Below are 12881 nucleotides of genomic sequence, written 5' to 3'. Positions count from 1 at the left end.
GTTTTTTAACTCCTTTGTGATCACAAATAGTCTCGAACCCAACTCTAGTAAAGAAATAATTTTCTTTGAAAATCTCTGGATTGATGTCTGTCAATACAAGAAGTATATTAATGTCAGAATAAAAGTATGGGCCAAAAACGTCACAGAAATACTTGTTGGTTTCCATGAGACTTTTTCGACTCACGTCATAACTGGTAATCTCATATAAAATTTCAATAGGTAAATCAGCAAGGGTGATAACTGGAGCTTGAGAAGTTACTTGTGTGTCACTGAAATCCTTCTGACAATGATCAGTAGTGCAGTTGGATCTGTCTTTTACAGTATTCATGGTGTTTCTGCTGTGGGAGTATGATATCAAAAAGGATTTGTTCGTCTCATCTGATTAATTCAATTATTTTAATATTCAGAATGAAAGATTATCTTATATTTTCTCCTTGTGAGAATATTCTACAATGTGAGTATAAGTGAGTACCCGCTAGTAAAACGTGAACTCATAGAAACACCTCATAAATACTGAGCAATATATGAGATCTTTTGAGCGCTTTTGAGCTCTCTTTAAGTATTGCATAGTTCATTCAATATCAATATGACTTGTAAATGCTTCTCATGTATTTTCTTTACAATTTTTTCTAGTTCTGTATGGCTTTTACAAATTATCTTCGGTATCTGTATGTATGTGTGTTCAGGCTCTGGTCGATGTTAAGGTCACGATGTGATGAGGATGAGCAGCCCATCGAGGATTTTGTGTGCAATTCATAATATTTTAGTACGTATGTCTTTATTTTTCTACGATATATACACATTACAATTCATAGATAAACTTTAAAACTAAATACATTGAATATCATTGATTGAATTTATCAGATTAGTAAAACACTTTTACTTCATTTTTATTAGTTTGTATTTGGCTTTCTATTGATCATTATGAATGTTGGTTTCAATATTCCTAAATCTATAGATAATGCCTTTGGATTTGTAAATCCCATTTTGTAATCTAAAATACCACTTAATATTAGTGAACAATCCATATTACCACAAATAGAATTTGATCCCATTAGATCTATCAAATCTTCCAATAAAGTTTCAACTGTATTTTTAGTAACAAATGATTTGTTTTCTAACCTTACACATCCTTGGATATGGGTTGCGTGTTCATCTTTTAATTTTTCTTTTTCCTTCAAGTTTGAAACTCTATAAATATATGTCATTTTAATTTTTAATATCGAAAACGCATTCACTTTTTCGAATCTCTCTTGTGTATTTTCTTGCAAGATACCAATTCTCCAATTGTTGTAATAATAGTGATATAAAGCACCAACAAGGATCTGTTCTCTCCAGTATGGAGTATATTGATACTCAGTTGATTTGTCTTTGCTTTCAAAAGTTTCGAAAGGCATTGTGGTCAATGGTGTATGACATCTACATACTTTGGGTTGAATGGTAATATCCATAGTGTTTGAGATTTGATCTGTGATCAAGACTTCTGATCTATTCTCAATCCTCAATTCTTCAATTTTTTGTTGAATCGAACAGCCTTCATTTGTTATTAATTCTGGGAAACCATCAAAAATTGCAACATTAACCATTATTTTTCTGATATATCTTCGTAGTCTAGAATTTGGGTTTTTAATGACATGTTCCAATATACAAATTATTTGATCGTATTTATAAATAACACTTGGTATAATAGTTTTTCGTTTAAGTTTTAATCTTGAAAACCTTGGAGTTAAATGTTCATCTGCAGTTTTCAAATATTCATTATCAACACCTGTATCTAAAACTTCATAATCATATAACGTTCTTTTCATAATTCTCTCGGCTAGTGACTGTTTAACGCCTTTGTGATCATAGACAACTTCAGCCCCAACTTGTAAATGACGCATATCCATTTTCCTCTCTGAATCAGTTTTTGTAAGAACAAGAAATAAGTATATTTTATCATAATAATATGGCGCAAATACATCACATAGATACCTATTGGTTTTCATTAAGTTAATTGGGTCTAAGTAATTGCAAAGCTCATATAACACATCAGCAGGTAAATCATCTAACTTTTTTGGTGTATGCTGAACATTATCATCTGATTCCTTTGGTGTATCTAGAGATGGATGAAAAACATCATCAGTGATTCCTGATTTGATATCCATCATGATGTCTCTTCTATTGCTAATCGAAGCTTACTTTAGGATCTACTAAGTACATTGTGTACTCTTACTTTATGAAAAGTATTTATACTTCTGCTTCACTAATTTAATTTGAGCATTATATTTATGCGCTCAAATATAAGCTCGAATTATATTAGAATACTCTCATACAAATAGCTCAATTTTATACTCTTTGATAGAGAAAAAAATGATCATTTAAAAGATGAATGATATTATCATATCATTTCATTATCCATACAAACTATCTTTTGAAATTTGTGTTGTAGTAGGCCCCAATCTTCCAGAAATATACTACAAACCTACATTATTCGTGATTGAACATTTCTGAAATCAACCTATACCAGCACTATACTATTATGAATTACGCCATTATAACTCCATACAGACACAATTTCAGATTATAACTTTTGAGTAATCGTAACACATGTAAGTAATTCATTCATTCTTTGTGCTCTACTTGAACATTTTCATTTCAAAAATTAAATCACCTTACCATTTATATTAACCGCCGAGTTTGTGTAATGTATAAAAAGGCAAAATTGCCACTTTAAGATTTTAATCAGCTTCAGGTTATCAACTTTATACTATCTTGATCATCATTGTGAACTTACGTTACCCATAAAATGCCTCGTCCAAAAACTACAACTCAAAAAGTTGCAGAGATTCTGCGTAAGTATCAATGCAGTTTGTCAATGTTGAATCCTTTAGCTGACAATTATAGACATATATTATCAAGAGAGGTATAGGAGAATGTACGACTGGTTAATTGATCATGGGGATCAAACAATTGATCTGATGATCGATTCAGATATTACTGAGTTAAAGAAGAGGTGTCAAGTGTTGAACTCACCAGCCTCGTACATTACACGATTAATCACCAGCAACGTTAACAAGTTCCACAAAGCCCAGGCTGATAGAAGAAGAAGAATGAATCCACCTGCGTATTTGGATTCAAGCGATGAAGAAATTGAAAAGCTTGTAAATCTTGAATCAAGTAACAATAATGGTGGACATATTAATGATGATAGAAACGTTGAAGGTGCTGATGCTCGAGATGCAGGTGTTGGTGGTGTTGTTATTGATGATGCTGGTACACACGATGCAGAAGAAGCTGATGGTGAAGATATGGATATTACAGATGAGATCAACCGTCACCTTTAGTTGATTGTTATAATTAGCTGGTATTTGTTTAGCTGTTGAAAATGAATCTTTGATTGTATTTAGCATTTGTAGCATTTGTAGAGTTCACATAGTTTTCCAAAGCACATGGTACAAAACTATTGAAAGTCTTCATATCACTCAATTATCACTCAATCTTTATCGAAGTTATGAATCAGACAACTGTTGGATTTTTGGAAATTATCGTTTTTAATTTATAATCTCAAACAATATACAATCTGATAGAATAGATTGTTTTTAATAAAACACACAACATTTTCTTTTAGTCATTTCCTAATCTGGAATTTGAAATAATTATTGAATGGGTCGGAATTAAATTTTTCTTATGTCACCGGAACTTAAAAACCATATAGACTTTTGAATTACTTTCAGCTAATTCTATATAACAAATTCTAATAAATATAGATTAATAGATCAATAAAACTCTACAATGGTTCGTTTAAAGGCAAGATATATATTATTTGATGTTATATATCCAAATCTAGAAAAAGAACAAGAAAATTATTTAAAAAAAACTTGTTTATTACAACATCATTCAACATCACAAAATGTTAATTTAAGAGCATTATCAGAATTAGTTAAACGTAATATTCAACTTTTATTTGGTGATCAAGGTTATGGAACTGCAGGGATTTCAATCATTGTTAAATATTTTTCACAGAAAACTTCAACTGGTATAATACGATGCTCCAGGGAATATTATAAATTAATTTGTGCAGCATTAACAATTATAAATAAGTTAAATGGTAAAGATGTTATATTCAGAATTATTAAAATTAGTGGTACAATAAGGAAATGTGAACAAAGTGCTATTGATAGAAATAAAAAATTAATGAAAGAATTAAAATTAAAAGAATTTGAACAAGATGATTTTTCTAAAATTTCTGAAGACGAAGATGAAGATTAAATTTACAAATAAACCATTAGCATTAATACCCAAAACCCATCATTTGCATTACATGTATATAGTATATATATATCACATTACTCATTGTTTTTTTGTCTTTTAATTCGTAATCCATATTCAGATTCATCAATTTTAGATTCATGAGTTGTTTCATCTTTTTGAAATTCAATAGGACCTTGATTTGAAGAAGAATTTCCAATAGAATCAAATCTTTTCTCGTTTTGTAATGATTCTAGTTGAGAATCTGGATCATTTTGATTTGAACCTTTCATTGAATCCGAAACTTTATAAATATTATTAACATCTTGTTGAACAAATAATGGATTATCATAAACTTGATCTTCACTATTTGTAACTTGAGTAGAATTTGTAAATAATCTTGAATCAAATTGATTTTCAATTGAATTTGTTGGTTTAGCAAGACCTAATTTAGTTCTTTCTGAAACTTCACGATTTCCTAATGATTTTATTAAATTTTGAGTTTTTTGTTCTTTACCCATTCTTGACATTCTTAATTCCTTTTCAGCTTGTTTTCTTCTTTCTTCTCTAATCATTGCTCTTTTTTTAACTTCATCATTTTCATTTTCATATCTTGAATTAAAATTCCCAGAAGTTATACCTTTTTCTTCACGAGCTTTTTGAGCCAAGATTCTTAATCTTTCTTCTTTTTCTCTAGTTTCCTTTTCAGCTATTTTTTTCTTCATTGCATTTCTAAGTTTAATATCTTCACGAGCTTTTTTATCAGCATCATCTAAAGCATTTGCTAAATTTAAGAAATTTGAATTAATTTCACCTTGGGTATCATCACGATTTGGATCTCTACCATCAACAGCTAATCTCTTATCTAAAGCTATAGTAAAACCATTTGGATTTTTCCAATTTGATATAGCTGGTGGGATATACCATTGTTTTTGTTCCTCTGCAGTGGCTTTCCTTGTTGGAGCATGTAATACCGGTGCAGGTGGTGATGAAGGTCTTGCAATGTTTTTTTTCTGTTTAAATTTAATTGGAGCCATTGGATCTTCTTGAGCATCAACAATTTTGATGATTCTTGAAGAAGTTGGATTATTATCAAGTATATTTGACGAAGTATATCTAATATATTCAGGGTTTTTATGAGAATTTGTTTTAATTGATTTACCTAATTTTTTTTGTAATATTTCATCTAAAGCTTTTCTTGTTCTTTCAGTTGTTTCATCAATTTCCAATTGTGAAGGTTTAGCTAATGATATGTTTTTTTGACGTTGTTTCAAAGGTATCACATCTTCAAGTGTTGACTGTATAGCTCTTTCTTTATTTGAATCATTTCGTAGTATTAATGAATAATCAATATTAGTATTTTGGTTTGGTCTTTCAGGTTGGGGAGCTAACACAACTTGTTGATTCCCACTTTGAGTGTTTTGTTGTTGTTGTGACTGTTGAGATTTTGCCTTTACTTGTGGTAGTATGGATCCAATAGAAAACATTTTTGTATCAGTTGTATGGTGTATATTCACTAATAATGATGAAATGGTTCTTGTTAATATACTAATAATAATTTTGAGTATTGAATTTTTTCGCGCTTTTAGTATTAAGTAATCAGAATTGATTAAGTATATAATATTCGATTTCTTTTATTATATTCTATCTCAAGAAAGTTTTAGTCTAAGTGTTTGAAAAAAGGTACTAGAGTTTAAAAATAGTCTCATGTTCAAAGCTCTTAGTCTCATCTTGTAATCCGAGAGGGAAATTCTTTTTTCAAGATCCTACATATTTACAATATAAGGTTACAGGAATAGAAGAATAGTAACAATTTGATTTTGGGTTGGATAGTTTATGAATATTTGATGAAAAAGATCTTTAGGACAATTTAACACTGTAATATAACAAATGATTTAAATGATATGTACATTGGCTATAGAGCTTTCTCAAAGTTTGATTAAGCTCGGGGAAATGAAATATCTCATATAAAAGTCTCAAACTTCAACATTCCAAATTAAATTTGTTAACTCACATAACTCGTCAAATAACTCAAGAGCTCTCAAAGTTGAAAGCAACAATTGATACATGGTGCTCATAAAGAAATTATAAATATCCTTGAAAGTCCTTGGTTTTCATCTTTTTCTTTGAAATCCTTCATGATAATATAATAGCTTTAAATTACAATACAATTTAAACATACAATTATATTATCAACTACATCAACTTATTAATAAAGCTTACTATACTTTAAAATGTCAGCAGATATCAAACAATCACTCTTCCCCCTGATTGAATCTAAACAATATTTGAAATCTTTAAATGAAGAAAAAGAAGCTAACAATAAAATCACTCAAAAATCCGAGCATGAGAAAACAGTCTTAGGTCCTTTCCCCATAGAAATTTGGGAAAAAATTATGCTTGAAGGTGCTGTCATAAAAGAAGTTCTTCATATTAATAAAACAATTTTCAATGAGTTGGCACCCTATGCTTTTGGTGGTGGTAATGGATATGAAAACTTGCAATTATTGTTAGTGGTAAGTTCTACTAAAAAAATGAAACAAAATGATGCTTGCTTCGTGAGAGAAGGTCCAGATTTCCCTGATAAACCATGTGATTTTCACTCTATTTATGAACGAAATTTAGAAAGCTCTAAGTTTAAGTATGAATTTTTAGATGTTGATTATGTTGATCCAATTCGTATTCGTGATAAGAAAACATTAGTTATCACAAATTATGAAAAAATCAAGTTTTTAATTCCTCATCTAATCAATAATCCTGACTCGATAATCAATAAAAAATTCAAGTCTATTAGTGTTGATATTTCGGTATTACATGGGTATAAGGAGTTGATCTATGATTCTGAGATTAACCATGTGTTGAAGAATTACGGAAGAATTGGTAGCTCATCATCAAAAATTCAAATTAAAATAGACGATTTCTTTTATGGAACAGACTCACATCAACTTTTCAAAAGGGGTGAGAGTAGATGGGGTCATCCTAAATTAGGTATATCTAAAAATTTTGATGCTCATAGTTTTAGTAAAGTACCTTACAATACAGCAAATGAAGTTTTCCCTAACAAAGTATATTTCAATGAATTGATCCATCTTTCTGAACTTTTCAAATCTTATGATTCAGGTGAAAGAAGTGAAATATTAAATATTTCTTCAAAAGAAGGGCTTCAAAAGAATCATCCATATAAGAAATATGTATTATCACCTGAACAATTTAAAGAATCCCCAAGCTTCGACGGACAACAGATGAAAATTGATGGTGCGATAGCTTCACATAATATCAAAATCAAAAAGAGAATATTTGCCTCAGATACTGAAGTCAAATCGCTTATCAAATTGATGGTGGAAACATTATCATCTGATAAAATTTTCCATGATACTGATACTTCTTTATTCGTTAGTGGAATGTCAGATTTCCAAGAGACAAGTGAAATTCGTAACACTCAACCAGGAAGAGGAAAAGTTGTCACAAACATGTACAAGTACAAACCACATTTCACCTTATTGAATAAACCAAAATCTGTTTAAATTATGTGTCATTAGTCATTAATGTAAGTTATTACGATTACTCAGCTGTAGCACTGTGATTATATAATCTATTTTTCAAAATATATTAGTAATTATAATAGACAATAACTTGATTAAAAATGGGTAATATTTTGATCTTGAAAATACATATTTGGGTTATTTTCAAAGTGAATTTCATTATAATATGTTTTCTAGCTAGTTTTTGTAAGTTTGAAATTTTTATATTTTGAGAGTTCAAAGATTTTGAAATGGAAATAAAAATTATGAGGTTGATAAAATTATTGAAATATATTATATAAATTATTTAAAATATATATTATTTAAATTCATAAAAATAATTATAATTTAAAATTTAATATATATTCAATGACAATCATTAGAACCCAAATAATATTTAATTACATATATATAATTTTCAACTTTCCGTCAATTTTATGCAATATCCAGATTCCGTAAGCCATAATATTTAGTACCAGGATCAACGGCCTTGAATTTCCGATAACAATTTAATACTTATCAGAATCCCACACAAAAAACTCATCAAATATGAAATAAGACAAGATAAAACTAACAAAGACATGATTTCACTACAATCTCTGTATGATTCTAGTGTAGAAACCCTTTTTTCTATTTTTTTCTCTATTTTTTTTTTTTTTTTTTTAGTTTATGAAAATGTCTATTGATAAATCGGTATATACACTCTGTAGTATGTTCCCTCGTGAAATGTGATACTATTCTCATGCAACTTTCACCCTATAATAGGAAACCCTTTTTAATAATATATACTTTTTTCGATCTCTATTTTACGGGGGTCCTGTCAAATTTACGGAGAAGTTTAAATTGAGACAAATTTAGTGGTTGACCAGGAAATCAATTATACTCGTGAAAAAGTATATAATATAAAGACGAAAACAAAAGAGCATTAACACAGATTAAGTATAATGAATTAAAAAGTTTAACGGTTTGTTTACTTTTATTGAGATTGATCTTATTGTTCAGATTATCACCCAAAGCTGATGATGTCACCTATGATTTATCCTATTTGGGTTAAACGTGAAATTTGCTAAACAAGCCTTCAAAAATTTAAAATAACGTATACAAACAATAGGAAATTAAATCTTTCAGGGTAAAAAACAGTTGATATATTAGATAAACTACGTGTTAGTATATTGATATGAATACACCAAAGAGATCTCAGACTTTCCATTCAGCCAATGATTTGACATCAGAACAAGTTCACCAATCACGTTCTCAAGACTTTCAAGTTTCAACATGATATTGAGTTACAAGAACAACATCATGAACATCAACCACAATTTGACGAAAAAGAATTTGATACACCACCTGATCAAAGTCTTAATTTACCCAAAAGATCACAAACTTCACCTGGGAATCTAAATTCAGATGAAAATGAATATAATATACCCAAACGTTTATTAGAAAGGAAACCAACAATGCAACCTGAAGTTTCATACTATTATGGATTTATAAAGCATTTTGAAAATTTTTTAGAAAAATTCATTTATAAAATCTTTAAAATTTTCGATTCAATTTATGATTGGTTTTGGGAAATTGGAATCATCAAGAAATGTTGTAAATTATATCAAAAATGGGAACATATATTTATTATTGGACCAATTTTAAGAATTTTAAGATGTGCTTTAGATACAAGAACTGCAATTTTTTTACCATTTTTCCCCATTGGTATTGTTTTCTATAAAAGAGATCATCATGTTTTCGCTGCTGTTTTCTTATTCATTGCATTAATGTATTTTGCTAAAATTTTAAGTAATACAACTGAAGTTGCAGCTGAACATTTTGGTCCAGTTGTTAGTTCTTTATTAAATGCAACTTTTGGTAATTTAGTGGAACTGGTTATATCAGGTACTACAGTGGCAGAAGAAGATGCCTCATTAACTATATCATCCCTTGTGGGTAGTATTCTTTTGAAAAATTTATTCATTACAGGTTCATGTTTTATATTTGGTGGTTTAAAAGGTAAACCATTACATCAAACAAAATCAATTTCAAGTCATTTATTATTTTTCATATGTATAACATTATTATTAACAATGATGTCATTTGCAGAAAGTAATGATCAAAAAATTTCAATGAAATTTAAAATACAAGTTGGTGCTTCGTTTATCCTCTTTAATTATATTGTTTATTTAGCTGTTAATATAAATGAAGATTTTAGAATGTTGAAAATTATGAAGGCAAAAGATGAAGAAGAACATGGAATAATTGAATCAAGTGATGAAGAAGAGGAAGGGGAGCATCATCATCATGAGCACCATGATGAACATCATCATAAGAAAAGATTACCTTCAAAATTAGCATGTTTTGGTGCTTTGTTTTTAGGTTGTGCTGGACTAGGTCCATGTGCAAGTTTTTTCGTAAGTTCATTAAGATCATTAACAAATAATAAACCAATTTCCAAGATTTTCGTTGGTTTAATACTTTTACCATTAGCAAATGCATTACCTGAACATATTTCATCAATTATAAGTGCATATAAAGGTCAATTAGATCTTGTTTTACATTTAACCGTGGGGAGTACAAATCAAATTTTAGGTTTAGTATTACCAATAATTCAATTTGTTAGTTCTCATTATCCTCAGGCTAAATTATTATTATATTTTGATGATTATGTTGCAGCTTATTTATTAGTTACTGCAATATTTTTTTCATTATGTGTTATTAATGGAATGACTCATGGAATTAATATTTATCATGGAGTAATTTGTATAACTACATTTGTTGTTATTATTTATTTGTCTTTTGCCTATGAATAGTTTTTATTTAGCATTAATTTTGATATAGATTTATATATATTATAATATCATTTTCAGTTCTAAATGAAGTTTTTCAAAATTTGTAAAGTTTGTCACATTCTTTTTGTCTCAACCGTTATGGCTCCTCATATAAAGTATGAAAATTTATAAATCCGGGATCCAATAAAAATCTAGTTTTTGTAAGCAAAATTGCCATCAATCAACAACTAAATTGAACACAGAATAAACAGAATATAATATGAGTCTACGAAGATCCAATAGAATAGTTAGACTACCCACTTCTTCATCACCAATAAGATCTAAATATTTCACACCGAAAATCAAAAAAGAACAAGATATTGAAGAAATCCCAGAGATTAAAGAAATCCCAGAGATTAAAGAAGAAATAATTGATAATAATATTCAAATTGTGGAAACAGTAATCAAAAAGAAAGAAGAACAAGATGTGTTACCAATTAGAAGTCCTAAACGTCGTAAAACTCCAAAACCATCTGTTAAAGTTGAAATAGAATCAAATCCAATACCCAAAAATTTCCATGATATTTATAATCATGTTAAAACAATGAGATCCAAAATAATAACACCAGTTGATACAATGGGGTGTGCAAATATACCCAAGACAATAAATCAAGAATCCCCAATAACTCAAAAAATCTATAGATTTCAATTATTAGTTTCATTAATGTTATCTTCTCAAACTAAAGATGAAGTAAATTATCAAGCTATGACTAAGATGCGTAATTATTTCATAAATGAAGCAGGTTTTAAAGATGGTATTACAATTGAATCAATGTTATGGATTGATGAAATTAAATTAGATGAATTAATTTATAGTGTTGGATTTCATAAAAGGAAATCAGGATATTTAAAGAAAACTGCTGAAATTTTACAAAATCAATTCCAAAGTGATATACCAAATACTTTAGAAGGTCTTATAAGTTTACCAGGTGTTGGACCTAAAATGGCCTTTTTAACATTACAAGAAGGTTGGAATTTAAATTTGGGGATTGGAGTAGATACACATGTTCATAGATTAAGTAAACAATGGGGGTGGGTACCGAAAACTGTTAAAGATCCAGAAATTACAAGGAAAGAATTAGAAAAATGGATGCCCAAGGAATATTGGAAAGAGATTAATCCATTACTTGTTGGATTTGGTCAAAGTATTTGTTTACCAAGAGGTAGAAGATGTGATTTATGCTCTTTAAGTTCAACAAAATTATGTTCAAATGTTGATAGAGGGTTATTACGGAAAGTTGGGAAATTAACACCTGAAGAATTGGAAATTATGAATAAGAGTATTAGAGGTGATATATCAAATTTAAAAGATATAGAGGATTTGGTATGACAATATTTACAAGAAATGATTTAAATTTCTAATAGTCGTATATAATAATCATAATAAATAAATAATAAATAATGGTAAATGTAGAGTTGTGATATTTTCCAATGTCATATTTTAATACCAAATTCAGCAACTAATGGAATATGATCACTTGGGAATTCCTCATTTGGTAAACCTTTAATTTGAGATAAATAATTTTGATCAACTCCACTCAACATTTTCAATAATTGGAAATCTTTATCATTAAACCAAATATAATCAAAAATACCAAATAAATGTTGGGTATAACATGTAAACAATTCATTACTTTTATCGTTTTTAATAATTTGTTCCAAAATATTATTTGGAATTTCCACTGGATTTATAATGAATTTTTTAGTTTTTTCAATTAAATATTTAGAAATATCTGGATCCATTGTATTAATTTTATCATTTTGTAAAAAATTATAAACTGATGAATTTGGTTGAGAATTAAAATCACCACTAAATAAAATTTTAGCACCAGGATATTTTGATTTAAATTTACCCAATGCTTCTAATAAAACCATAACTTGTAATAATTTGATATCATTTAATTTCCAATATAAATGAGTATTAGCCACAATGAATATTTGATTTGTTAATTTATGCTTTAATACCATAATCAAAGCAACTTGATTTCTTGTATTGAAAATATTATTAATTTGCATATGATTTAATTTTAAATCATAATTATTTTGAAATTCTTCTTTAAAATATTGTGATATTTGAAATTTCTTCAAATCGATACATTCAAATTTTTCTTTATTATAAAAAATTGAGATTCCATCAATTTCATCTTCATATTTTAATTCATTTTCAGGTATATTTTCCCAATATATAGGTCTTGTCTTTTTAATAAAACAACTTTCATAACCTTGTTTTTGTAATTTCAAATTCCAATAATTATAATAATTTTTAGATTGCATTTCTTGGAAACACATAATATCACTTTTACACCATTAACGA

General features: G+C 28.3%; 8 protein-coding genes across 8 annotated transcripts; 5 read left to right on the top strand and 3 right to left on the bottom strand.

Moving 5' to 3' along the window:
* Positions 1–893: 893 nt before the first annotated feature.
* On the bottom strand, positions 894–2150 carry BN7_6736 (uncharacterized protein; the record flags this gene model as incomplete). Its single annotated transcript, XM_011272723.1, has 1 exon — positions 894–2150. The coding sequence occupies one exon, from the start codon at positions 2148–2150 to the stop codon at positions 894–896; it is 1257 nt and encodes a 418-aa protein (XP_011271025.1).
* Positions 2151–2915: 765 nt separating this feature from the next.
* On the top strand, positions 2916–3326 carry BN7_6735 (uncharacterized protein; the record flags this gene model as incomplete). Its single annotated transcript, XM_011272722.1, has 1 exon — positions 2916–3326. The coding sequence occupies one exon, from the start codon at positions 2916–2918 to the stop codon at positions 3324–3326; it is 411 nt and encodes a 136-aa protein (XP_011271024.1).
* Positions 3327–3774: 448 nt separating this feature from the next.
* Positions 3775–4251, top strand: POP5 (RNA-binding protein POP5; the record flags this gene model as incomplete). The annotated part of the gene is made up of 1 exon (XM_011272721.1): positions 3775–4251. The coding sequence occupies one exon, from the start codon at positions 3775–3777 to the stop codon at positions 4249–4251; it is 477 nt and encodes a 158-aa protein (XP_011271023.1).
* A 77-nt stretch (positions 4252–4328) lies between these two features.
* On the bottom strand, positions 4329–5717 carry PRP45 (mRNA splicing protein PRP45; the record flags this gene model as incomplete). Its single annotated transcript, XM_011272720.1, has 1 exon — positions 4329–5717. One exon carries the CDS (start codon positions 5715–5717, stop codon positions 4329–4331), a length of 1389 nt encoding a protein of 462 aa, XP_011271022.1.
* A 747-nt stretch (positions 5718–6464) lies between these two features.
* BN7_6732 (uncharacterized protein) lies at positions 6465–7754 on the top strand (the record flags this gene model as incomplete). Its single annotated transcript, XM_011272719.1, has 1 exon — positions 6465–7754. One exon carries the CDS (start codon positions 6465–6467, stop codon positions 7752–7754), a length of 1290 nt encoding a protein of 429 aa, XP_011271021.1.
* Positions 7755–9208: 1454 nt separating this feature from the next.
* On the top strand, positions 9209–10549 carry BN7_6731b (vacuolar cation/proton exchanger; the record flags this gene model as incomplete). Its single annotated transcript, XM_011272718.1, has 1 exon — positions 9209–10549. One exon carries the CDS (start codon positions 9209–9211, stop codon positions 10547–10549), a length of 1341 nt encoding a protein of 446 aa, XP_011271020.1.
* A 238-nt stretch (positions 10550–10787) lies between these two features.
* Positions 10788–11897, top strand: NTG2 (bifunctional N-glycosylase/AP lyase NTG2; the record flags this gene model as incomplete). The annotated part of the gene is made up of 1 exon (XM_011272717.1): positions 10788–11897. One exon carries the CDS (start codon positions 10788–10790, stop codon positions 11895–11897), a length of 1110 nt encoding a protein of 369 aa, XP_011271019.1.
* Positions 11898–12001: 104 nt separating this feature from the next.
* NGL1 (RNA exonuclease) lies at positions 12002–12841 on the bottom strand (the record flags this gene model as incomplete). The annotated part of the gene is made up of 1 exon (XM_011272716.1): positions 12002–12841. One exon carries the CDS (start codon positions 12839–12841, stop codon positions 12002–12004), a length of 840 nt encoding a protein of 279 aa, XP_011271018.1.
* Between the last annotated feature and the right edge of the window lie 40 nt (positions 12842–12881).

This window comes from Wickerhamomyces ciferrii, contig 00329, assembly GCF_000313485.1.
Source record: "Wickerhamomyces ciferrii WGS project CAIF00000000 data, strain NRRL Y-1031 F-60-10, contig 00329, whole genome shotgun sequence".
Taxonomy (NCBI): Eukaryota; Fungi; Ascomycota; class Saccharomycetes; order Phaffomycetales; family Wickerhamomycetaceae; genus Hansenula; species Hansenula ciferrii.
This window is presented reverse-complemented; position numbering and strand designations above follow the sequence as displayed.